This window comes from Xenopus tropicalis, chromosome 8, assembly GCF_000004195.4.
Source record: "Xenopus tropicalis strain Nigerian chromosome 8, UCB_Xtro_10.0, whole genome shotgun sequence".
Classification (NCBI taxonomy): domain Eukaryota; kingdom Metazoa; phylum Chordata; class Amphibia; order Anura; family Pipidae; genus Xenopus; species Xenopus tropicalis.
The window spans coordinates 134301387-134328883 of NC_030684.2; the positions used below are offsets into that span (position 1 = coordinate 134301387).

General features: G+C 42.2%; 1 protein-coding gene across 1 annotated transcript; it reads right to left on the minus strand.

Moving 5' to 3' along the window:
- Positions 1 to 1797: 1797 nt before the first annotated feature.
- On the minus strand, positions 1798 to 21425 carry LOC100495703 (major histocompatibility complex class I-related gene protein). Its single transcript, XM_002940066.5, has 6 exons — positions 21308 to 21425; positions 12766 to 13023; positions 11540 to 11821; positions 10266 to 10538; positions 4514 to 4624; positions 1798 to 2016 (listed from the first exon to the last, which is right to left on the minus strand). The coding sequence occupies exons 1-6, from the start codon at positions 21378 to 21380 to the stop codon at positions 1922 to 1924; spliced, it is 1092 nt and encodes a 363-aa protein (XP_002940112.2). The 5' UTR covers positions 21381 to 21425; the 3' UTR covers positions 1798 to 1921.
- Positions 21426 to 27497: the final 6072 nt, after the last annotated feature.

Sequence of the window (27497 nt, forward strand, 5' to 3'; positions counted from 1 at the left end):
TGCTGGAAGACTAAGTAAAAGTAATTCCCCCCCCCCTCCCCCTCACTCCCAATCTCACCCTCTCAATTCCTTGGGCTGAAAATAAATGAGTGTCACTCCTATTGCATAGTGTAAAGTGCTTGTTATATTGCTTTTCTGTGTTGCTAAGGGATTATTTCTCTGACTTAAATGTTCCCTTATTCTTTCTTTTAGGGATCTATTGGTACAACCCACATACGGCTTCTGGCACCTCAAACAGGTAACTAAATACTGTAGATGACTGTAGAAATATTACAATTAATGTTATCTCTGATCTTAAAGATCTTATTTGTAACAGTTGATTTAAATTCTTTTTTTTTGTTTGTATGTTGGCAAGTTACACACCTATACACACCTATAACTACCACTAAGGAAATTTCGACTATTTTTATTCTTATTTGCCAAATCAGTAAACAAACTTGATGACACTAAATCTTTAAGTGTATGAGCTCGCTTAGGAATAGCACTTTTCCCTGATTCAATACACTCAAGAAATCATGATCTGCATATAATATAGGCAAATATTGTTTAAGAACGTTGAAAATCCTATAGTATTGTTAACTATATCTAGTGTCGAATGGAATTTTATTTGCTCATTTATGACTCTTTTTCTCACCTACCCAGGCTAGCAGCTACTTTCTCTCCACATTCAGAGCTCTCTGGTAGGCCTTCACTACCACTTGGTGTTTATAATCTCGTTCCATAAATCTCCTACCCATATCCCCAGTCTGATCACAAAAGGTTTTTACTGTTGAGCAGTTACTGCGCAACCTCAGGAACTGGCTAACAGGTATCCCCTCTATCAGGCTCTTTGAAAGGCATGAAGATGCATGTATATTGCCACTACATGGCTTCTGGAAAATAATAGTATGAATCTCCTTGCCCACTGCCATTAATTGTACATCTAGAAACTCTATTCTCTCCCTGTTATATAGACTGGTGAACCTAAATTTAGATTATTATTATTATTATTATTGATATTTTGTACAAGGTTCTCAAACTGTTCCTGATCTCCTCCCCAAATACATAACAGATCATCTAAATACCGCAAATACATCTTAAGATGCCCTCTCATTGCTACAGAGATGTGGGTGTCCTCCCACCAACCCTTGTAGAGGTTGGCGTACTAGAGGGCAAATTTTGCCCCCATTGCCGTACCACAGCTCTGCAGGTAGAAACAGGCATCAAAGATAAAATAGTTGTGTTCCAATAGAAAATAGATGGCCTTTAATATAACCTGTATCAGTGTACCAGAGTTGCGATTTACATTTTCGCCGGTGGGATGGCATTTCGGGAGATTAGTCAACCGCGACAAGGGGGATTTGTCGCAGGCAACTAATCTCCCCGTGTGCCAGAGCCCTAAAAATACATTGCAAGCTTTCGGAGCTCTAAGGCCCCTTCATCAGGAAAAATACAAAGGAAAACTGGAATGGCACAACATTTATACTGATAGATCAGAGAGAAGTGTTCATGAGCAATAAATTAGGAAGTTACAGATAGAGATAACTTGTGAAGATAATAAAAGTAATTAATGTTTATTAGGGTGGGTATATATAATATTTATAAGGATAGACAGGGCATTAATTTGGGGTCAGGTTTCTTGTCACACTATCTGACCTGACTGAATCCAGACCCCTGGACTATTTACAACCCACCCTAATAAGCATTAATTACTTTTACTATCTTCACAAGTTATCTCTATCTATCTGTAACTTTCTAATTTATTGTTAATGAACACTTCTCTCTGATCTATCAGTATAAATGTTGTGCCATTCCAGTTTTCCTTTGTATTTCGCCTGACGAAGGGGCTTAGAGCTCCGAAAGCTTTTCTACAATACTCTTGTATTTGTGTTTTTTTTATTATGTCTGAATCAAAAAACATGTTGTGGCAGATTTTGTCCCATTATCCCACAGATCCTGTCATTGTGACATCATATTCATATACACAAAATACAACTTCTGATTCTTTGCTCCCACTCTGATAGCTGCCTCTGGAGTCTGAAAGGGAAAGAAAATGTGTTTATTCACCATGAACAATAATAATCTGAACAAAAAAAAAAAACAGTTATATCCATCAATATGAATAGTCATCAGCGAATCTGTCCTGTTTTGCTTTACAGAAAAGTTTGCAGAAACCACAGCAAATTTTGCGACATTTTGCTAAATCAATTAAGCTGTTTTTGGCATGTTTTTTCTCATGCTAAATATTTTGGAGTCACTGAATGTTTTTTGTCGTGCCAAATGCATTGCAGTCAGTGGGCATTTTTCCCTTGCATTTTATCCCGTGTGAAACAAATGCAGTTTTTTTTCTGGCAATACAAATTGCACGCCAAAATTCTACTGCAGCTTTGCTAATATTTTGCCAATACAAAAACCTGAATTTTCCAACAAATCTCTAAATCTTAGCACAATACTTTGTGCCTGATACATCAAAATATGCAGTACACACTTTGCCATGGATTAAGCAACTTAGAGTGGCTATTTTTGTCATTTCTGGAGGAATGATCCAAACACTGGATACATGTCCTATTCCCTAATTACTATTCTGCTTGGTCTATTGATGCATCCCCTCAAGAGATCCCTGGAATTACTGCCACATTCAGGGTGGGGGTAATTGGATGGTTCCCTTGTATCAGAAGAGGCAGGACAGATGAAGTGTAAGAAGCAAAGACCTTTAATGCATAGCCTCAATATCCCCACCGCTTCACATCTATTTTAGAGCACTCACACTTGTAAATGAGCCAGTGGCGTAGCGTGGGCTTTCGTCGCCTGGGGCCGACCGGAAATTTGCCGCCCCTCTATTTAGTTATTCTTAAAAAAAATAGACAAAATAAAAAAAGCAGCATTAAATTTTTTTTTTTTTTGATTGAATTTGAAATGCGGTACGCATGTCATAATTGTCAAAAGTGGATTCAGCTGTGCGTCCCTGGCTGCCCATGGTGGCAGGGCCGCCATCAGAAATCACGGGGCCCCTCCCATCAGTACAGGACACACAGACATAAAAAGTATTAGGGTCACCCTACCACAGTGCCCCCTAACACTATGCTGGCCAGGCCCCCCTAACGCTATTCTGGCCACGGTCCCCCCATACAACTGCCCCATAGACAGTACCCCCATACACAGTGCCCCCAATTGCCCCATACACAGTGCCCCCCACACACATTGCCTCCAATTGCCCATAGAAAGTGCCCCAATTTCCCCATAGACAGTGCCTCCAATTGCCCCATACACAGTGTCCCCATAGACAGCCCCCTCCACACAGTGCCCCCAATTGCCCTTAGACAGTGCCCCCAATAGGAAGTGCCCCCATACACAGTGCCCCAATTTCCCCATACACAGTTCCCCCATAGACAGTACCCCCCAAAGACCTTGCCCCCCCCCACAGAAAGTGCCCCCATACACAGTGCCCCAATTGCCCCATACACAGTTCCCCCAATAGAAAGTGCCCCCATACACAGTGCCCCCATAAACAGTGCCCCCAATTGCCCCATACAAAGTGCCCCCAATAGGAAGTGCCCCCATACACAGTGCCCCAATTGCACCATACACAGTGTCCCCATAGACAGCCCCCTCCACACAGTGCCCCCAATTGCCCTTAGACAGTGCCCCCAATAGGAAGTGCCCCATACACAGTGCCCCAATTTCCCCATACACAGTTCCCCCATAGACAGTACCCCCCAAAGACCTTGCCCCCCCCCACAGAAAGTGCCCCCATACACAGTGCCCCAATTGCCCCATACACAGTTCCCCCAATAGAAAGTGCCCCCATACACAGTGCCCCCATAAACAGTGCCCCCAATTGCCCCATACAAAGTGCCCCCAATAGGAAGTGCCCCCATACACAGTGCCCCAATTGCACCATACACAGTGTCCCCATAGACAATACCCGCCAAAGACCTTGCCCCCCAATAGAAAGTGCCCTCATACACAGAGCCCCAATTGCCCCATACACAGTGCCCCCAATAGGAAGTGCCCCCATACACAATACCCCACAAAGACCTGCCCCCCCCCCATGGAAAGTGCCCCAATTTCCCCATAGACAGTAGCCCCCACACAGTGCCCCCAATTTCCCCCATAGTACATACCCCCAACAGACCATCGGCGGCGGCTCCTTCTCTCTTACAGGCAACAGGCGCTTCTATAAGGTTGCGCCTCGTCGCTGACGTGTGACGTCATACGCACGGGCGCAACCTTATAAAAGCGCCTGTTGCCTGTAAGAGAGAAGGAGCCGCCGCCGCCCCTTCTGATACGCCGCCCGGGGCCATGGCCCCCTCGGCACCCCCCTCGCTACGCCACTGAAATGAGCAATTAAGTATCTATGGTTCCTAAATTGCTTTTGAGGGTAAGGGTTCTGCCTACTGTATGTTTGTCCCGTTGCAGAAGCCCCAGTGCCCGGAGAAAGTGTACCTACCTGCTGTACCCTTACACTGATTTCCAGGGCCAAAAGTGAGTTCTATATCCATTATATAAAATAGAGTTAAGTGAAAATAAGTACCTTTTCTCTTTCTGCATATATATATTCCCAGGATAATCAGGAGGAGGAGGAGGAGCAGTAGTACCACACTGACAGAGATGATGATATACAAACGACTTTCATTGTTGGATTCTGTTTATTGGGAATTAAATAAAAAAAGGATTGTTAAAGAATTAATGGAAGAACTCCAGAAATTAAATGAACTGAGCTTCATGTGGGTTACACTTTGCAGTTCTCTGTCCCTGGAGAAAGGACTTTCCCTACACAGACTTCTTTAACTAACTGACCCCTGGCAAACTAGTCATATTACTCCCTCTCCCAGTCCCAGATATGTCTTCTTAAAATAAACTTTATAAACCACATATGAACAATAGCATCAGGGCCGGAACTAGGGGTAGGCAGAAGAGGCAGCTGCCTAGGGCGCATTGATTAGGGGGCGCCAGGCAGAAGCTTCTGCTGCCTACCACTAGTTCCCCTACTTTGCCATTGCCCCCGCCGCTAATGACAAGCGGCAGGGGCAATGACCCACGGCATTGCACCTCCCCCAACTGCGCATGCGCACCAACGGAGGGGGCGGGGTGGCCGACCGGGTTGCCTAGGGCGCCCGGACGGCTTGGCCCGCCCCTGAATAGCATAACCAACCACAGCTGGAAATTAACCATTATTCATGGGATTATCAAAGTATATGTTTTACATGTGATCTCCTTACAGCATGAAGATATACAGAAGGTAATATCTATTTACCAGTAGTAATATAGTGAGTTCATTTACATAACTAATTGGAAGACAGAAGAAAAAGATATAAAGAAAATTAAAATCTCAGCCACTTTTTATTCACAGTAGATGGTCGGCGTTTGTTAAATAAACACAATGGAGAGTCCTCGAGGGACCTGGGGTTGCACTGTGACTAGAAAGAGATGATTCAAAGTTGGGCTTTCTTTTCACTGTCTCAGGTAATCTTACTTCTTGTTGTAAATATAGTTATGGAATCTATTATCTGGAAAGAGGAATCCAGGATATCCAGCTCTGAATTATGATGACCATCTCTGTTTCTAATTATTCCAAAAATGATTTATACCTGATGGTAACTAAGCTGCATGAATCCAGATTGGTGGCAAAACTATTGGGTTTATTTTACATAAATATATGTATATATGGATTACCTTTTCAAATAGTTCCTATATGCTGCATATGGACAATGCGTCTATACAGTTTTTGGGTATTTGGGTGATAAAGGATAAAGATGGATTTGCTACGCAGTTATACTCCAAATCAACTGATAGAAACCAGTTACTGCATTATAAAAGTCGGCATCCGGTGCACACAAATAATTCAAAACCTATAAGTCAGTTTTCTCAGGTTGAGAGACTGGTAAATCAGATAGAATCGGATAAAAGGGAACAAATAGAAGAGATGTACAATACATTTTTGATGAGGGGTTATCTCTCACATGACGGGGGAAGAGCAAAGTGAAAGGTGAGAATGAAAAACACAGAGAGGGTGATCCACAGATTCCCTTTGTTACTCAGTACAATGGAGCCAGTGTGACTGTCGCTTCTGTGCTACAGAGCCATTGGCGATACCCTGGATCCACATACCCAGAGATCAATGAGTTTTCCAACCCTCCTTTGATTTCTTATTGGAAAGGGAAAACTCTAGGAAATCAGTTGGTATACTTGGATACCCAGGGTTCTACAGGACTGACACAAACATACATTGGTTCAAGATCACGGGGAATGTTTCCCTGTTTGTCTTGTAACAATCTTGTTGTATGAATAAAGGGACAGTTTTCAGACACCCCCAGGCTGGACGGGATTTCAAGCTTAAGGGATATTTCACATGTCTGTCAAAATTTGTGGTATACATGATTCTGTCCATATACGTGCAGTTGAAGACATGTATCTCACAACTAGGGATGCACCAAACCCACTTTTTGGGGTTCGGCTAAACCCACCCCGACACATTGGGCGAATACTGAACTGTTAAAAAATCAGTGCACGTGGCAAAAAAATTCCCCCCTAACATTTAACCCTTCTGAATGCTAATTAGCATATGCTAATTTGTGTTAATTATGATTCAGTTCGGCCAGGCCCATGGATTTGGCAGGAACTGAACCCTGCCAAAAAAGTCTGGAATCCTGGATTTGGTGCATCCCTTATCACAACATAGGTCAACAATTAGGAAAGGTAATAACAAATTGCTGGTCTCTAAACATTATGTTGAGGCAGGACATACTGAATTTGATTTAAACTATATGGTCTTGGAGTGTGTCCCCCAACCTAGACTTGGGGGAGACTGGGAACTTATAAGGGAGGTGTGATGGATACATCAGTTAAATGTGTTGGCTTAAATAAAGATTATGATTTGTATGGTTTTTATGTTTTTGGTACGGTTCCACTGTTTTTCAATTTAGTTTTTCTCCCCTTTAGTTGAATTAGGAATAGTGAAAGAATAGTATGGGGAGATATTTAAGATCATGTGATCTGAAAGGATTTTATTTATATATATATATATATATATATATACCTGTATATATACATATATGTAGGGACCCATAGGTATTAGAGTCCCTATGGCTTTAAATCCCTACTGCCTATTTCCCAGTGCTGTTGCTGGGCAAAGCACCATGTATCTAGTTCATACTACTTTGTGCCTTATTGGTTTAGTTAGGATGACCACTCCCCTTGCAGACTGATAAAGTGTCTTGCAAGGAGGAGGGCTTCCTCTTTGGCTGCCTTCTGACTCTCAGGTGACATCTCCATCGAGCCTGGGATCAGACTTGGCCCCAGTAAAGCCATTTGCCCTAGAGTAGCCCCTTGGTACTCTAGTGAAAGTCGGGGACAGGGCCCCGTGAATGAGGTGTAGTTAGTGGAGGGATAGATCCTGTAATAGCACACTCTATATAGTGTGAGATAGTCAGGGCTATCTAGCATGAGCAGCATTCACTCCAACATAGGAGAAAGTAAAAGGGTTTAGCAATACCCAGACTCTGTTTGCCTTACTGTAGGACCGCAGTTCAGACACAGGTATCAGGCAGTATCTACCCCTGATCCAACGTTGCTGTAGGGATCCAGCCCAGTACTAGGTGACCATCCTTAGGATTGCCTATATCTCCTTATCTACCTCCACTGTGGTGTTACCCTGCCTTGCATAACTACAACTATTACTAACTGCTGTACCATCTACTTCGGTATTGTGAGTATTACCCTGCATCAACCTTGTCTGTAATAATAAATGTTCAATAGTTCATCAGCAAAGAACCTTCTGGCATCCTATTTACTACCACTACACCATACAGCATCAGGGAGGTGTAGTTCAACACCATCCTCATCTCCAAAACAGCTCCTAAAGGTCATCTCCCATTTAGCGGAGGCCCATCCTGGGAAAGGGGGATCGCATGTAACACATGCCCTGCCTAATACTAGTCTGGATTTACCCTTTACTGGCCAAATAGGTGTTACATATAGATATAGAAAGAAACAAAAAGGTCCAGACTTGTTCGAATGAAAAAAAGAAAAAAATCTTTACTGCATTATGCAGAACAATTGCATTACTTACAATGTTTCGTGGCTCCCGCCTCTTTACCAAGTAGCAAGATAATGAACACAAAGCTCACAGGGTATAAATAGGGGCAAGTCCAAAGGTCACTCCCCCAACAAATTACTGGATCCAAGTAGGGACATTTCACAATCCTATTTATAGAATACCCATCGACCAGGGTTCCCCCTTCAGAAAATAAAAGTGCATAACATGTATGGGGTATCCATATTGGAAACAACATGCAAGATGACACATGTGCAGCGCCATAGCCATTCCCTTTAGAAAAAATGGTTATATAATAATAGAAATATTTGCTTAAAGCAATGCTTCCTTTTAGATAAATGCATACAGGTCATATTCTCTAATAAGCCCCCGTGGCCGTAATGTCTGCAAGTAGTGAATCCAAAACTTCTCTCATTTCTGGAGTTGTAGATATAGAATACCTATCGACCAGGGTTCCCTCTTCAGAAAATAAAAGTGCATAGCATGTAACATTCCTAATATAAGCAAAGAAAAATGAAAATACTCTCTATTAAGCCCCCGTGGATGTAATGTCTGCAAGTTGTGAATCCAAAACTTCTCTCGTTTCTGGAGTTGTAAGAGTCTGTTGCAATATACTCTATCACAAGAAACCTCAGTGCAGCCACTGTATGGCGAGCTGTGCAAAAATGTGCAGGAAGCGGTAACTTAACCACTTCCTTCCTGAGTGGATTTGTGCTGACTGATTCGATCATGAACAGGTTGGATTGTCTCTCCTACATACGCCAGACCGCATGGGCACTTGAGCATATACACTACATATTCAGAGTCACATGTATAGTGACCTTTAATAACAAACTTGCGACTGGTTTAAGGATGAGTGAAAGAATGTGTGCGTGTTACACTTGAGCACTGGTTACACCTACCACAAGGGTACATCTGTGTAACACACACAGATTCTTTCACTCATCCTTAAACCAGTCGCAAGTTTGTTATTAAAGGTCACTATACATGTGACTCTGAATATGTAGTGTATATGCTCAAGTGCCCACGCGGTCTGGCGCAGACTGGGGGCAACAGACCCTTACAACTCCAGAAACGAGAGAAGTTTTGCATTCACAACTTGCAGACATTACGGCCACGGGGGCTTATTAGAGAATATGACCTGTATGCACTTATCTAAAAGGAAGCATTGCTTTAAGAAAGTATTTCTAGTATTATATAACCATTTTTTCTTAAAGGGAATTGCTATGGTGCTGCAAAGAGGTTATAAGCACATGTGTCATCTTGCATGTTGTTTCCAATATGGATACCCCATACATGTTATGCACTTTTATTTTCTGAAGGGGGAACCCTGGTCGATGGGTATTCTATAAGTAGGATTGTGGAATGTCCCTACTTGGATCCAGTAATTTGTTGGGGGAGTGACCTCTGGACTTGCCCCTATTTATACCCTGTGTGCTTTGTGTTCATTATCTTGCTATTTGATTGTCATGCCAGGCAACATTGCCCTTGCATTATAAGAGGTAAACCTGGCATGGTAAATTGTCAAACCTGGCAACATCTTGCTTGCGTCCACCAGACACCCCTAATTAACCCAATATGCACTATCCACATCTAGTCACCGACTCCCGCAGAGTCCCTTAATTAAATATGCAACCAGGGACTGCGGGAAGGTGACAAATTCAGCAACCTCATCAGACCATCCATAGCCAGGCCATTTGAGCCTTTCTCAAAGCCTTTCCCTTTGAGAAAGGCTGAAGCGTTCAGCCGAAACGTCAGTTCACCATGTAATAAAAAAACTCTGTATTTTTGCACATAAGACCTGTGAGAGCGACTTCTTCATGTTCAACTTTTGTTTCGTATTTTTGAGGATTGCACCCAGGCCAACTTTACCTTCTATATTAATTCTTACCAAATGCATTACTAATTAATTTATATTATGTATAATTAATGTTAAAACAAAATAATAACATTTAATATTTATACAGTTTTAGTAGTTATAGTATGGTGATCCAGATTACGGATAGATCCCATATCTGGAATTCCACTGCTCTCTATTCATTACTATGGGATTTTTAGTTTCTTAATTATGAAATGGTCACTTTCACCCTGTTATAATTACCCAAGAAATCAATACAGAACAAATGAATTTCCTTCTGACAGACTGTTGTAATATAACTTTTTGATCAATGTGTCCAGTTGTGCTTAGTGTAATTTTCCTACATACACCCATCAGCTTAAAGTCACTCACCAAAGGGCACAACCAGTGCCTTCTCCAAGCTGCTGTGATCTATATGGCAGGAGTAAGTGGCGCCCCCCTCTGGTGTTACCCCCACACTGACTCTGATCTGATAGGTGCCATCAGGGTTTGGCAGGATCTGTGCTGCCTCCTCTGAGTGAATCTCATCTCTCCCATTCTTTATCCACTTCACTTCCACATCTCGGGGGTAGAACCCATACACCCGGCAGTGCAGCTCTGTGCCATTCTCTGACTCTGAGCTGGAAATCTGCACTTTGGGGGGAACTGGCAGGAAGAAAAAAGCCTTTAATTACAAATAAAAAAAAAAACATGCTGAAAAGCTACAAATAATGACGGTGGTCTAACAGTCTAATTGGTCTTTATGGAAGTAATAAATGTCATAGATGGAAATAAATTGCACAAATAAGAATAAAAATGTGCATTTCCCATTGTAATGTTCTTCATTAGATTATTATTGCATTGCTAATTTGAATTGGGAATTGTGCACTTTTAAGGCACACTTGCAGGGGGTGTAATCTTCTGTAGCAAACATAACTTTTTTAGTAATAAGTATTGTTATATACACTGCACACAGGTGCAAACTGTAACATTTGCAAACTCTCTTCCACTGTTAAAAGTGGTTACTAAACAGTTTCCTATTTCACAAATGCTTTATTGCATCTACGCTAAGGCATACATTTTTGCATTGTCTTTTCATTACAGAGTTGAATTACATTTCCCCGAATATGACTATTCTATGCAGTTCAACTACTCCTAAAAAAATTAAATTTTTTGACAAAAAGTAAAAAATTAATTGTGTGGCTATTGAATTTGTTGTCTTTTCTAAAGGCAAAAAGTATGCGACTTAAACTGCATAAAGGCACACAAACGCTCACCAATACATATTAAATTATATGTATTTACTGACATGCTAGTATCCTAGTGCAAACTGCACACGCCTGTCTCTTCCTTGCTCATGTGAATGGCATTAATTCTACTGTCTGACTATTAAGAGAGGAGCGGATATGGCATGGCCAGTAACAAAATCCAGCACTGCCTTTTTTAGCAGCCAATCAGCATGAACATAAAGGCCCTTCAGCAGGGTGCCATTGAACCCAGTGAGTAGGGAAGCACTTACTTCAGAGGCAAATATAATAGATTTTTCTTAATAATCTACACTGCAAAAATACTACATACAGCACAGTATTGGAGTAACTTAATTGAAGGGGCAGTTATCTTGTAAAACAGGTTTTTAAGTATTGACAAGCATTGTTCTAAGATCTCACCTTTCTTCTCCAAGTCAGTGGATATATACGGGAGATACATCTCCATGTGCTGAATGCAGTCAGTCTCCATGTACTTCTTACTACTGGTTGGATCATAACGTTTATTCCAAAGGTGAGATACCATCACAGCCTCGTGTGTTACAGGCACATACACCACTTTTTCCTTATCAAATACTAAAAAATCTTTCCCATCAAAGGCAATCTCCTGGTATCCACCAATGGTGCCATCATCATGCAGCTCACAGGCACACTTCCTCTGGTAGATATGGATATTCCCATTACCTGCGATCAAAAAGTCATGCTATATGTTCCACGTCCATATTTACCATGTTTTGACAATAGTCTAATGCACATCTGCACTTTAAAGTTGGAGAAAAAAAGGGAATCCCTATGAATTCTGTATTCCATAAATAACCTCTAAACTCTTGAGGCATATGGAACACAGAGTCTGCTGTGGGTAAATACCATTGTAGCATTGATTTACAGCTACCTGCAGTGAAAATTGTGCTTATTGAACTAGAGTTTTTCACATTTGGGTTAAAATGTTCATATTCTAAATATCTTTATGAATGAATCTTGACATAGTGAACCTCACTGACATTAGTGTAAGAAGAGTAGAGTGTAGTGGAAATAGGATAAATGATATGTGCACAGGGGGAGTTAGTGAGTGAATAAACCTGTTTACTCCAGAGTGAGGGTTTTAAGGAGGCCCCATTGGAATTGCATTGTAATGCAGGGATATAAGGGATATGTCGTACTGGGACATTGTGTGCTGCAAGTTTATAGAGGAATCATCTACTGATTCCCAAACTGCAAATGTTTGAGTGCTAAACAGCTTAAGAGCAGAACTTTGTCCCATTTCGCTTTGGCGAAAAATTTGCAAAACTTTCAAAAGATTCACGAAACGGTGAAAATTTCTCATGTCAAAAAACGCATCCAAAAAATGATGCAAACAAATTTTTTTTGACAAGGGGGTCAATGTTTTGTAGCACGACAAATTTTATTTTTCCGCTGCAAATTTTGACACCTGTTACATGGAAACAATATGTGGCAAAACCTGGAAATTCACCACAAATGCATGCCTGGTGAAAAAATTTTGCTCATCACTACTTAACATGCTTAATATGCACTTGTGCCTTGGGGAATGCTGCACTGGATTAAATACCCAGCTCCCAGTGCAGAGAGCATCTATGTTAACCTGGTTCTGCAGTATATTTTATACTTACTTTTTGTCTTATTGAAAACTCCCATTAGAAAGTTGAGCTTGTGCCTTTGCCAAACCTCAGATGTCTGAGCAAATTTGGTCTGCATCTCCAAGTGCTCGGAAAGGTGGTTCAGCGATGGAGAGAAGGACTGAGCCTGACGTATGTCACTGTTGTACCTTCCATACTGCACACCGTCCACATACATAATAATAGAATACTGAGGAACCCCAGGGGTCGGAGCTGATACCACAGTGATATGATAGTGCAGAGTGTGACTTCCTAAAAGAAATGTACGCACTTTTACATTTTATAATGGCAATATTTGGGAAGGAAAAAGTATTGAACTGAGATAGGAGAAACAATAGAGAGTCAAATTACAAAAACAAGTTTAGAGAAGCACTTTGGAGCTGATTTACAAACCTAGGTGCTAAATTGCACCATAGTGTATTGGTCAGGGAGTGGCCTGGATGTGCACTGAGTTAGGATGTAGTAACCAACTTTTTTTGGCTGCCCTGGGAACCAGACACTCTCTGCAACTACCTACATTGCTCATAACTTTGAGCTCATATAAGCCCTCCTGAACCATCCTTGCAATACCGTGAAACCCCAGCTTCTCTTATTATGCATGATACTAGGTCTACTACAGGTTCTGTGTCACTAGAACCACTGGCAGAGCCCACTCTACTAGGAGTTATCCAGCTGCTGGGGCAGAATCAAACAGCTATGCTTAAACAGACTTTAATATTATAAAACAGAATGTTCAGAATATTTAGGATCACACATAGTACCCTGCTCACTGCCCTTTAATGTTGCAAATGTTCTTGCCCCAAAATGAATGCTGCTCGCAGGTTTACTAATGTGCAATGCAACAAACTTGTCTTGTGATAAGTGGTATTATTTACACAAGTGTAGCCATCTTGCTGTTTTGGTGCTCATTTTGGCCTACATAATCTACATATGTTTTTTGGAGCCACTGCCTATGGCCGCACTAATAAATAATTTCTATCAAATAATATTTATTAGCAGTGTATACATGTATTATTAAATGTATTTAAGAAAAAATATATATTCAAGTAATGAATTCAGTCAATTCATTAATAATATGTTTATCTCTCCCAGAGAACAATTCCTGGTGTTTCTCGTATAAGGCAATTATACTGGGTTCTTCTGCTCATGCACCAATCAAGCCTGGGGGTGGGGCTAGGTGCAGTGCCTAGGCTGGTAGGGGGCTGAAATACAGCCCTGACTGTGAGCCAAAAATATACAGGGACAGAAATGTTCTCAGTTTAGTGAGCAGGCTCTGGCATTATTTTTTTCTTACAGACGCTGTCTATGTCACTAGTAAATGTGGCCTATGTGAGCCATCTTGCTATCTTACAGTAAGTAATATTACATTATTACCTTATAGATTGTAAGCTTTTTTAGACAGGGCCCGCTTCATTGTATGAAACACACTTATTGTACAGCGCAGTGGAATATGTTGGCACTTTTACATGTTGATAATAATAATAATTAAGGCCTCATTATATTACACTGAAATCAGACATAAGGAAACCTGTGCCTAATCCTAATTCCAACTGCAGGAACAAATAACATGGAGCTAGATTTGTACAGATAAGCTGGGATTCTTATTGGAGGGTTCTGGGGAGCTGGGGAAAGGGTTCAACCCTTTATTATATTCTGGGTGTTGTAGTCCAAAAACACCCAGAGTGTAAACCGTGGTTAATCTACTAGTAGCAGTTACTTGCCATGGCTACTAATAGACAATGCTGATCATTTACTGATAATTGTCTCTGTGTGTTTAGCAGAGGCAATTCTCAGTATTGTCTATAGTAGGGGATTTTCTGGCATTTAGTAGCCATGACTAGTAGCTGCTACAAATGGCTCCCTGTGCCTTCACCTTTAAAATACAGTTGCTCCCTCTAAAGAATAAACAAGAAAATATATGTAGGGATCCATATGGTTAACTAGTCCCTATGGCTTTAAACCCTGCAGCTTCCTGGTTTTGTGCTGTTACTGGGCAAAGACCCATGTATCGGTTTTGAGTTCATATGTGTGATTATTGGTTAAAGGAACAGTAACACCAAAAAATGAAAGAGCTTTAAAGTAATAAAAATATAATGCACTGTTGCCCTGCACTGGTAAAACTGGTGTGTTTGCTACAGTAACACTACTATAATTTATATAATAAGCTGCTGTGTAGCCACGGGGGCAGCCATTCAAGCTGGAAAAAAGGAGAAAAGGCACAGGTTACATAGCAGATAACGGATAAGATCTGGAGAATACAATAGTGTTTTATCTGTTATCTGCTATGTGCCTGTGCCTTTTCTCCTTTGAATGGCTGCCTACATGGCTACATAGCAGCTTATTTATATAAACTATAGTAGACTTTCTGAAGTAAACACACAACTTTTACCAGTGCAGGGCAGCAGCACATTATATTTTAGTTACTTTTATACACTTTCATTTTTTGGTGTTACTGTTCCTTTAATAGGGAGACCACTCCCCTGGGACACAGATATAGTGTTTAGCAGGGGGTGGGTCTGTCTCTTTGGCTGCCTGTGTCCTGAGAGAGAGGAGCACTGAGCCTGGAGGCAGAAGACTAGGCCTCCAGTAAAGCCATGTGCCCCAGAGTGTGTCAGCCACTCTGGTGAAGTCGGGGACAGGGACCCTGTGAATGAGGACCAGTTAGATAGCAAGTTTTGTGGAGCACTTTCTAGGAAAGTGAGATAGTGAGAGAAGGAAGAGCAGTTTGGCTCAGAGGAAAGTAGCTGTGGGAGTCCCAGACAGGCACTGTTGCCTTAGTGTAGGGCCACGGTTTAGACATAGGAGGCAGGTAGAGTGAACCCTGATCCAGAGTTGCCGTGGGGCCTGAGGAGTGTGGTATCCAGCTGACTGTTCCACAGAGTGAGCAACTGAACCGGTGGCACTGACCCTGCCCGGGCTCAAGGGGAGTTGGGAGGAGCGGGTGTGCCCCCTCTCTGTGCTGTCCTCAGAGAAAGCTATGCTAACTGATGTGTGAGTATATTGCATAACCCTGCAAGTTGCTTGTTGCTGAAAATAAACCAGTTCTACTGTTAAACTGCAAGAACCTTCTGGCGCCCATTTGTTATTCTGCACTGCACACAGCTACAGTGAGTTGTAGTTGCACTACACCATAGCTCCGTTTGGTTACTTCCACATAGCGAAGGCCCATCCTGAAGGACTGAGTCGCGTGTACCCCATGCTCTAGCCCTATCTAGCCATGCTGTTGGCTTGTTACAGCCAAGAAAGGGTTACATATATGTAGCCCACTTTAGCAGATTCTGTGGCACTACCTGTTGGAGCACGATACTTTGGCGCTACAGGAGTCCTGAGCCCCCGCTTACTATGGGGGTTTACAGGGATTTCTCCCCTTTCATGGCGTGCCTCCACCCAGGGATGGTGTTGTGGAACTGTAATCCACCCCCTGGGAAACGATCAGGATGCTATGCCCCTCTGGGACCCACGTACTCCCGGTGTGATACACTCCCTCTTGGAGTTATTCCTTACCAGCTGGGTAGTGGTCCTCTGGGCTAGGTAGATATTCACAGCAGACACAGTATTGTATATGAAATGAATGTGAAGGTTTATTCAGGCAGAGACCTCTCCAGGAGCAGCATATCATTTATACACATGGCAGGGCATATCTCCTTACTTCTCATTGAGAACCTTTTCCTGTTGGTACTACCTCACGGGTTTCCCAGATGTGCTCCCATCTAGGTGCTATCCCCGGTACTATTGGCAAGACCCTCCCTTATGGAGTTCTCCCAGTACCCATGCTAGGACGTTACACCACAAGGACCCACACCGGTACTATCGTATGGCACCCTCAGATCCGGACTCCTGGACTAGCGGGGACTTGATCCACCTACCTAGCCACTTAATGCCCTGCACTCCAGCAGATGTAATGCTGGGGGGTCTTAACCCCACTACCACTCCTGGAGGGGCAATATCCGCCCATTCTACCTTGGTGTCCTACATGACAGTCCTAGAATGTCCTATTACATAAACTGTCTATCTAGTAACGGTGTCTGGGGAGCTCCTAGTCCCAGGAGCTATCCCAGCCTAAGGTGGCTCAAGATGGCCCACAGCACATGGCTGCAACCCTTTATATGGGCCTATGCACCACCCAGTGGCCATAACCCGAACTACAGGTATACTCCCTGTTAACTATGTAGAACCCAGTCATCCCAGTGTCCCTGTTAACTAGCACCAACCAGTGGCCTAGTCTAGGGGTGTCTGTCCTAAGGGCCCATTTTTGGTAAACCCCTACATATATAAATATAAACATCTAGAATAGCAAGTCATCCAGGAACTTGGTAATCAGGAAGGAAGCCGTTTTCCCACATTGAGGCAATCAGGAGCATCCAGAGTTTGAATCAGAGACCCTGTGCATACTGGCCTGCAGCCCCTCTGGACTGAGCCATAGGACATGCTGTCAGGTCAGGTTATTCCAATAACTTATTCCCCTGTCAGTGTTCTGGGGAAACCATGCCCATGAGCCCGCTGCAGGCAATAACCCAGTTAAGGGGCTATTTAAGTCTGTCTCTTCCATACGCTGGTACTGGATCATTAGCCAATCTGCTTTGTCTAAGGCTGATGCCACACATGGCGTTTTTCCGCTGCGTTTTGTCTCGGCCTAAAAACGCCGCACAAGCCACACATGGTGTTTTTCAGCCTAGTACTGGTGACGTAAGCGAATCCCGTTTCCATGGTGCTAATAGTGTGAAACAGCGAAAAACGCTGCGTATATCCGCTAGGTCTGGCAGCTGCCTTTGTGTATACATAGGAATAGCTTGCTTTGCAAATACTGGCGTATTTCGGCCTACGCTTGAAAAATCTGTGCTAAGGGGTTTTCTAGCATATTTACGCATTTTGTGGTTTGCTTCGAGTCTTTTCAAGCAAATTTCTATGGATGATATCGGGCGTTTTTCAGCCGCCGAGAGAAGTAGAAAATACGCAGCGTAAAAACGCCACGTGTGGCATCAGCCTTAGCTTTGAGCTCCTGTCCTGGTTCTGAACCAGGGAGTCCCTGGCAGGCAAGTTGGAAAAGCTTTACATTGTTTTTTCTTCTTCTTTTCTTTTTCTGGATCAGCTTTCAGTTAGGATTTCAGGTAGGATTTCTGAAAAGTTGAATTGTATGGTATAGGACCTGCTATCCAGAATGTTTCCGCATGAGGGTCTTTCTGTAATTTGGATCTACATATTTTAGTTCTACTAAAAAATAATTTAAATGTTATTTAAACCCAACTGAATTGTTTTACCTCCAATAAGGGGTAATTATATCTTTATTTTATTATTACAGAGAAAAGGGAATCATTTAACCATTAAATAAACCCAATAGGGCTGTTCTGCCCCCAATAAGGGGTAATTATATCTTAGTTGGGATCAAGTACAGGTACTGTTTTATTATTACAGAGAAAAGGGAATCATTTAACCATGAAATAAACCCAATAGGGCTGTTCTGCCCCCAATAAGGGGTAATTATATCTTAGTTGGGATCAAGTACAGGTACTGTTTTATTATTACAGAGAAAAGGGAATAATTTAACCATTAAATAAACCCAATAGGGCTGTTCTGCCCCAATAAGGGGTAATTATATCTTAGTTGGGATCAAGTACAGGTACTGTTTTATTATTACAGAGAAAGGGAATCATTTAACCATGAAATAAACCCAATAGGGCTGTTCTGCCCCAATAAGGGGTAATTATATCTTAGTTGGGATCAAGTACAGGTACTGTTTTATTATTACAGAGAAAAGGGAATCATTTAACCATGAAATAAACCCAATAGGGCTGTTCTGCCCCCAATAAGGGGTAATTATATCTTAGTTGGGATCAAGTACAGGTACTGTTTTATTATTACAGAGAAAAGGGAATCATTTAACCATGAAATAAACCCAATAGGGCTGTTCTGCCCCCAATAAGGGGTAATTATATCTTAGTTGGGATCAAGTACAGGTACAGTTTTATTATTACAGAGAAAAGGGAATCATTTAACCATTAAATAAACCCAATAGGGCTGTTCTGCCCCCAATAAGGGGTAATTATATCTTAGTTGGGATCAAGTACAGGTACTGTTTTATTATTACAGAGAAAAGGGAATCATTTAACCATGAAATAAACCCAATAGGACTGTTCTGCCCCAATAAGGGGTAATTATATCTTAGTTGGGATCAAGTACAGGTACTGTTTTATTATTACAGAGAAAAGGGAATCATTTTTAAAAATGTGAATTATTTGATTAATGCCCCTGGAGTCTATGGGAGATGGCCTTTCCGTATTTCGGAACTTTCTGGATAATGGGTTTCAGGATAAGGGGTCCGATACCTGTATTAATAGTTACATAGTTGGTCTTTTGTCAACCCACCTAACAGAAGGACAAGGGTCAGTTTAATGTAGTACACTTGAAAACATTTAACCCATACTGGGCTTGTTCCTATGAACGCTGCACACCCTTATACAGTTCTAAGCTAGAAAGATGTGTATTGGTAAGAAAGTATAAAGTCAAGCTACAAAATTTGATTCAACCCATTCTGTATACACATTCCCTATCTCCATAACTTGTACATATAACTATAACATTGGTTTTTGTGTATCTCGCACATATATATTTTTTCCGGATATTTATTTTGTTTTGACTTATGTTGTATACATATATTCCTTCTCTTTAATCTAATACACATAATAGTGGTTGTGTATATATCAACTACTGTATATTCTGCTTAAGGAATCAATATGCCCTCTATTTATACCTATATGAGGGATACTTAATATATAGGTTTGAGATTGAAGTTTACCAATCGAACCCGGTGTTAACCTGATATAATACAGTATGATGTTAGAGTAAACACTATATTGGTATAGTGTATGCACAAGGGAATGTAGGGACCCATAGGGTTAAGCTCCCTATGGTGTTATCCCTTATCTAATCTTATCTGTACTGTTATAGGGCAGAGCCCTCTACACTCAGATTACAGTTATTAGGCTACCCCCTATAGGTTTAGCCCAGGTTGACCACTCCCCTTGGCAGACTATATAGTGTCTTGCACAAGGAAGTGTCTTCCTCTTTTGGCTGCATGCTGTGTCCTAGGCAGAGCCCCAACTGAGCCTGGACCGGACATAGGCCCAGAAGCCATTTGTACCCTAGGGGACCTTATACCCTAGTGCTAAGTCGGGGACATGGCCCCGTGAACGAGGTAAAGCCAGCACAGTCAGTTATATGTAATAGCACCTTCTAGGAGTGGTGAGCATAGTCAGCTTATTTAGTAAGGGCAGCACTAGCCCCATCAAAGGAGACTGTAAGGGTTTAGTCTAACCCAGGCTCTGTATGCCTTGCTGTAGGGACCACAGTTAAGACGCAGGATTCAGGCAGTTCCTTACCCTGAACCATAGTTGGCTGGAGGGGATCCGTTCCAGTAAAGGGCATCCATTCCTGGGCATACAGCTAATACTCTGCATATCGTTCAAGTGGGTTATACTGTTCCTTAAGTGTCACATCTGCTGTTATTCTCTGTGACCATTCAATCTGCTGTGTCTGTGAGTATATACCCTGCTGCACTATTCTATATGTGACATTGTCAAATAAAGCACTGTTCAGTTCTATACAAGAGCTCCTGGCGTCCTATTACTCTAAACTACCGCACAACACCAGTGTGAGTTATAGTACAACAACACCTTCCAGCCCCTGACATAGCTCCCATATAGCGGAGGCCCATCCTGGGAAAGGGGGTTGCTGGAACACATGCTCTAATGTTCAACTAGCCTGGAAATAATACCCCTATTTAGCCACCCAAGTGTTACAGGAATGTAAATGTAAAAAATTTGTTTTAACAATAAAAGGTGATATTGAGTTTGACTAAAATAGTGAGATGTGTTTCACAAGAAAGCACTAACTCCATAACACGGTGTGTTTCATTTTGGGATTAGGTTGGAGGAGAGCTGCTTGTGAGATAACACCGCAGTAGTTAGTTTATAGTTGATAATTTGTGGCGTGGATTTTGGCACTATATTAACCCAATATAATTTAGTAACTATTAATGTTCATATATAAATACTTTGCATTCAGGATTTAGCACCCCTGCATAGAAGCAGGGCAGGCAATATATGATTGACAGCTCAGATATTTAATAAAAATTACTTTTACTTTCCATTCAGCACTTTATATATCCCCTATATGGCAAATGTATAAGATTTTGGGGTGATACAAAGCTTGCTTTAATAACAGTGTAAACAAAATGGCGCCGGCCTGTTTATGCCAAGACTGAAGGAAAAATAAATGTAATAATTTATATAGTGTAAGTAAAGTTTATGTTGCTCAACTAACAATATAGAAATGGATTTGGAATTATTTCTTAGGGAGACAGGTCCCCTTTAATGCCCCCGACAGCAACTGGGAGACTACAGGTTGGGAATAAATGCATTCTATTGTTTCTCAAAATGCTAACTTCCTTACAGTATTTGCTTCCTGGCATTGGGGCCGGTAACCTGCTGCTATTATTAGAGAGATGGGACAGCTGAGAGCAGAGTCCATTCCTACTTACCACAATATACAGCGGGGAGATAAAACTGAAGCACCAGCAGAACAGCCGCACAAACCGTACCCTTGTTATCCATTATACACAATAGGCAACCAACTCGTGACTGCTTTCATTTCAGGAATTTAAGTAGGTTACATTGAATGGGCTGAGCTAAAGTTTCTGTCCAATAGGAACACAGATACAGCCCTGTCACTGTTACCAGGCAGACATAAAATGAGTTTTTTTTTCAAGTGAAACCATCATACAGGTTATTCTCACTTATACAGTGTAATAAGAGAGATTACAAGAATGGGACCTGTTATCCAGAATGCTGTGACCTGGGGTTTTTCGGATAAGGGATGTTTCCATAATTTGGATCTCCAGAACTTAAGTCTGCTAAAATTCATTTAAATATTGAATAAACCCAATAGGGCTGTTCTGCCCCCAATAAGGGGTAATTATATCTTAGTTGGGATCAAGTACAGGTACTGTTTTATTATTACAGAGAAAAGGGAATCATTTAACCATGAAATAAACCCAATAGGGCTGTTCTGCCCCCAATAAGGGGTAATTATATCTTAGTTGGGATCAAGTACAGGTACTGTTTTATTATTACAGAGAAAAGGGAATCATTTAACCATTAAATAAACCCAATAGGGCTGTTCTGCCCCCAATAAGGGGTAATTATATCTTAGTTGGGATCAAGTACAGGTACTGTTTTATTATTACAGAGAAAAGGGAATCATTTAACCATGAAATAAACCCAATAGGGCTGTTCTGCCTCAATAAGGGGTAATTATATCTTAGTTGGGATCAAGTACAGGTACTGTTTTATTATTACAGAGAAAAGGGAATCATTTAACCATGAAATAAACCCAATAGGGCTGTTCTGCCCCCAATAAGGGGTAATTATATCTTAGTTGGGATCAAGTACAGGTACTGTTTTATTATTACAGAGAAAAGGGAATCATTTAACCATTAAATAAACCCAATAGGGCTGTTCTGCCTCAATAAGGGGTAATTATATCTTAGTTGGGATCAAGTACAGGTACTGTTTTATTATTACAGAGAAAAGGGAATCATTTAACCATTAAATAAACCCAATAGGGTTGTTCTGCCCCAATAAGGGGTAATTATATCTTAGTTGGGATCAAGTACAGGTACTGTTTTATTATTACAGAGAAAAGGGAATCATTTAACCATTAAATAAACCCAATAGGGCTGTTCTGCCCCCAATAAGGGGTAATTATATCTTAGTTCGGATCAAGTACAGGTACTGTTTTATTATTACAGAGAAAAGGGAATCATTTTTACAAATGTGAATTATTTAATTAAAATGGAGTCTATGGAAGATGGCCTTTCCATATTTCGGAACTTTCTAGATAATGGGTTTCCGGATAAGGAGCCCGATACCTGTACCTTAAAATGAATCAAAAGTATTTAATTAAATAGAATTCATATTAAAAATCAACATTTCATAAAAAAGAAAAATTTCATATACTAATAGGAGAGGGATTTAGTCAGCGGTTGTTATTTGCCTAGGTAGTAGATCTTAAAATGCTTGTATCATTATATCCTGATTCAGATTTCAATTGAGTTATATCCTCTGTCTGCAAAAGAATTGTCTACACTTGGTCCATGCAGTGTCCAAAGTAATTACTTTGTAACTACTACTCTCAGTTATACTTAAGGTGATTGGGCTCATGTTGTTTAGCAAACAATACTCATGCACGTGCTGTATGTGAGTTATAGTTCACCATGCGCTGCAGATGCAATTTAATTAGAACCTTGATTGAAGTTATATCCCATGTGCTCTCACCTATATTATGCATCCATTCCAGATGCTTGCAGCATATAATTGCACTTTTCCATGATTGGGCTCAGGTATATTTAGCAAACAACACTCCTGCACAAGCTGTACAAGTGGTTGTGAGTTGCAGTTCACTGTGCGCTATTAATTACAATTAAGGAGGGACCTTAATTGTGATTATATTCCATATACTGTCGCTTATATTATACCTCCATTCCAGACACTTTGCAACATCTTATAATTATGCCATATCTAAACAGTCACAGCCTCCTGTTCACAATGGCCCCTTTGCATAGTCTCCCATTATACTTTACCACCTCTTAGGCACAAGAGGTCCAAGTCCAGCGCACATCTGCTCGTCTATTCCTCCATCTGAGCCCAAGTCACCTTTTCCATTGCAGACATCCCCCAAAGCAGTTCTGCAATCCACCGGGCCAAATGTACATTATGGGCCACATTAATTAAAGTACGTATTACGAGTACGATTTGCGAAAATTCATATCCAAACGATCATAAACGGCACAAAAACCTTTCTGACTTTGATCCTTCAGTGCATGATTTTGGAAGCCTCCCATAGGGCTCAATGGCACTCTGCAGCTCCAACCCGGCCCAAGGAAAGTCTCCCATAGGGCTCAATGGCACTCTGCAGCTCCAACCCGGCCCAAGGAAAGTCTCCCATAGGGCTCAATGGCACTCTGCAGCTCCAACCTGGCCCAAGGAAAGTCTCCCATAGGGCTCAATGGCACTCTGCAGCTCCAACCCGGCCCAAGGAAAGTCTCCCATAGGGCTCAATGGCACTCTGCAGCTCCAACCCGGCCCAAGGAAAGTCTCCCATAGGGCTCAATGGCACTCTGCAGCTCCAACCCGGCCCAAGGAAAGTCTCCCATAGGGCTCAATGGCACTCTGCAGCTCCAACCTGGCCCAAGGAAAGCCTCCCATAGGGCTCAATGGCACTCTGCAGCTCCAACCCGGCCCAAGGAAAGTCTCCCATAGGGCTCAATGGCACTCTGCAGCTCCAACCCGGCCCAAGGAAAGCCTCCCATAGGGCTCAATGGCACTCTGCAGCTCCAACCCGACCCAAGGAAAGCCTCCCATAGGGCTCAATGGCACTCTGCAGCTCCAACCCGGCCCAAGGAAAGCCTCCCATAGGGCTCAATGGCACTCTGCAGCTCCAACCCGGCCCAAGGAAAGCCTCCCATAGGGCTCAATGGCACTCTGCAGCTCCAACCCGACCCAAGGAAAGCCTCCCATAGGGCTCAATGGCACTCTGCAGCTCCAACCCGGCCCAAGGAAAGCCTCCCATAGGGCTCAATGGCACTCTGCAGCTCCAACCCGGCCCAAGGAAAGTCTCCCATAGGGCTCAATGGCACTCTGCAGCTACAACCTGGCCCAAGGAAAGTCTCCCATAGGGCTCAATGGCACTCTGCAGCTCCAACCCGGCCCAAGGAAAGTCTCCCATAGGGCTCAATGGCACTCTGCAGCTACAACCTGGCCCAAGGAAAGTCTCCCATAGGGCTCAATGGCACTCTGCAGCTCCAACCCGGCCCAAGGAAAGTCTCCCATAGGGCTCAATGGCACTCTGCAGCTCCAACCCGGCCCAAGGAAAGTCTCCCATAGGGCTCAATGGCACTCTGCAGCTCCAACCCGGCCCAAGGAAAGTCTCCCATAGGGCTCAATGGCACTCTGCAGCTCCAACCCGGCCCAAGGAAAGCCTCCCATAGGGCTCAATGGCACTCTGCAGCTCCAACCTGGCCCAAGGAAAGGCACCATACCGAAGCTTGAATAAATCTGAAACTTTCGTACTCGGCGCAACAATACGTCTTTGTCGCAAAGTATGAAAAATTTGCGCAAATTAATGAAAATATCGCAGAAAATACGCAAAAGTTGTAAACTTTAAAAAAAAATACAAATTTTTTATCCTCTGAAGCTGATGGGGTGCGCCTGTTCTCAGGTTAGAATTTTTCTTTTAGGCTTACCTGTCCCAGTGTATGGGTACCAACACCACGGAAAGTTCAGCCTCTCTTTCTCTGAAGAGCCATGGAAGTTTGCACTGTGTTACACCTGCTATCTTGGTTGTCCCTGTTAGGCAGCTGGGGACTAAAAGTGGCCACTTGCGTTGTGAGATACCATGTATGCCTACAACATTGCGGTGGGGCAGGTAGCAGTGGCATTTACTACATCCCTTTTTAAAAGGACGTTACAGGGCAGATCACTGGCATCTTGTTTTCCTTACCTTTTATTTGCTTTCTTCTCATCAGCTGTTTTGCTGATTTCCTGTAAAGTTCCCTGGACAAACCATCCTGGGGTCATTCTAGATCAGGGTTCCCCAACCTTTCTTACTCGTGAGCCACAGCCAAATGTAAAAAGACTTGGAGAGCAACACAAGCACCATAAAAGTTCATGGAGGAGGCAAATAAGGGCTGTGATTGGCTATTAGGGAGCCTCTATGCACCCTATCAGCTTACAGGGGCTTTATTTGGTAGGAAATCTTGTTTTTATTCAACCAAAACTTGCCCCCAAGTCAGGAAAATAACTCCCTGGTTTGGGGGCACTGAGAGCAACACCCAAGGGGAAGGTGACATGTTGCCCCGAGCCACTGGTTGGGGATCACTGTTCTAGAGTGTGTGAATCCAATGAATAATGGTGAAAACTGTATACACTGTAATATGCCTCATAAGGGGAAAATCTCTTCTTGATTTATTGGTGTCGGTGGGGCAGTCCCTGGATTAACCTTGTACTACAGTAAATTACAAACAAAAAACTTGACTCCTTGTACAATTGTGCCAGTTCCAATACAGTGTAATGGCTGCAGCGTTGTGGTCTTTCCTACATACAATGGGACCTAGTCATTAGCTCTAGTCTGTCTAGGAAATTCTCCCTAATGCAGAAAGGTGAGTATAGACTTCCCTGTTGATCTATGGAAAGGAAGAGAAGTGCCCTCTATCAAGTATGAAATATCCTTGTCTGGTAAAAAAAAAAACTGCAGAGAAAATTCCTTTCTATTAACTAAAAGGTTAGTTTAGGAAACGCACTAACTAGGAGGTTAGATGAGGAAACTACCCCAAGAATGCTGGGCACAACATATGCCCAATGAGAATGTATAATCTGATGCTCTAGTCTACTGTATATCTCCTTATTTATACACTTTTATGTACCATGTATGGCTTAGGGTATGGCTGCCTGTTTATCTATAACTACACATGACTGCTGGGGGGTTCCCACATTTGGCTTTGGTATAAGATTATTTCTACAGATAATGCTGATATTGCTATTCCTTAGGTATATTTATCATGCCTTGTATTAGTTTGTTCAGTTTTTCCCCTTCTGATCTACCAGATTAGAACCAGTGCTGCTCCCTAAGAAAGAAGAGCATGTCTAGACCAGAATCCAGTTACTCCTCTAATTTCCGCATGTGAAAACCCAGTCCTCATGCACTTCTCAAACATTAAATAAGAAAATAAACAATTGTAGTCTTTTTCACAGCCCTTGTTAACGCAAATTGCCCTGCTCCAAGCCCCATCCACTTTTTACAGGTGGTGACTAACCAGACCCAACTCCTGTACTGTCTTTTCAGCCTGAGTGAACAAAGCTCTTGTTTATATATAACTTTATTTATAAAGCACTATAAAGATCTGCAGCGCTGTACAATCTTACAATGTGCAAAATTACACATAGGGAGGACATGTGTATTAATAAATAAGTATAAATACGCATGGAATAAGTGCCACGTGGTACACAGTAGGAAGGAGGTCCCTGCCCCGTAGAGCTTACAGTCTAAGTGGGTGGGTAACCTTAGGCCAAGATTCTACCTTTTTCAACAGGATTCAGCCGAATCCACACTCCTGGCAGAACTGAAACCAAATCCTCAAAAAACCATGTGACTTTTTGTCAAGTAAACGCAGAAGTTGAAAATGTAACCCTTCTGTAACATTTAACCCTTCTGTAATCTAATTTGTATATGCAAACTAGAATTCGGTTTGGTATTCAGCCGAATCTCTTAAGAAGGATTCTGGGTCCAGCCGAATCCGGAAAAAGTGGATTCGGTTCATCCCTAGTTAATGAGTTTGAGAGATTGTTCCTTATGAAGGAATTTGGGGATGGAATTAGGAATTGGGGAGCAGCAAGGTAGAAAGGTTTAAGTTAAGAGATGGCAGTGCCATATGAATGTTAGCAGATGGAATTTGTATGCTATCCTTTGCTTAACTGGCAGCCATGATTGGGATATTACCATGGAATAAACAGGTTCCCTCCTAGGAGAGAGCAGGGGGATCCCAGCAGCAGGGTGTAAGACTGATTGCAGGGGAGAGAGGTGGGAGTCTGGGGGGTCGGTTAGTAGGAGATTGCAGTAGTATAAACTGGATAGGATATATATAAATATTAGGGATGCACCGAACCCACTCTGAA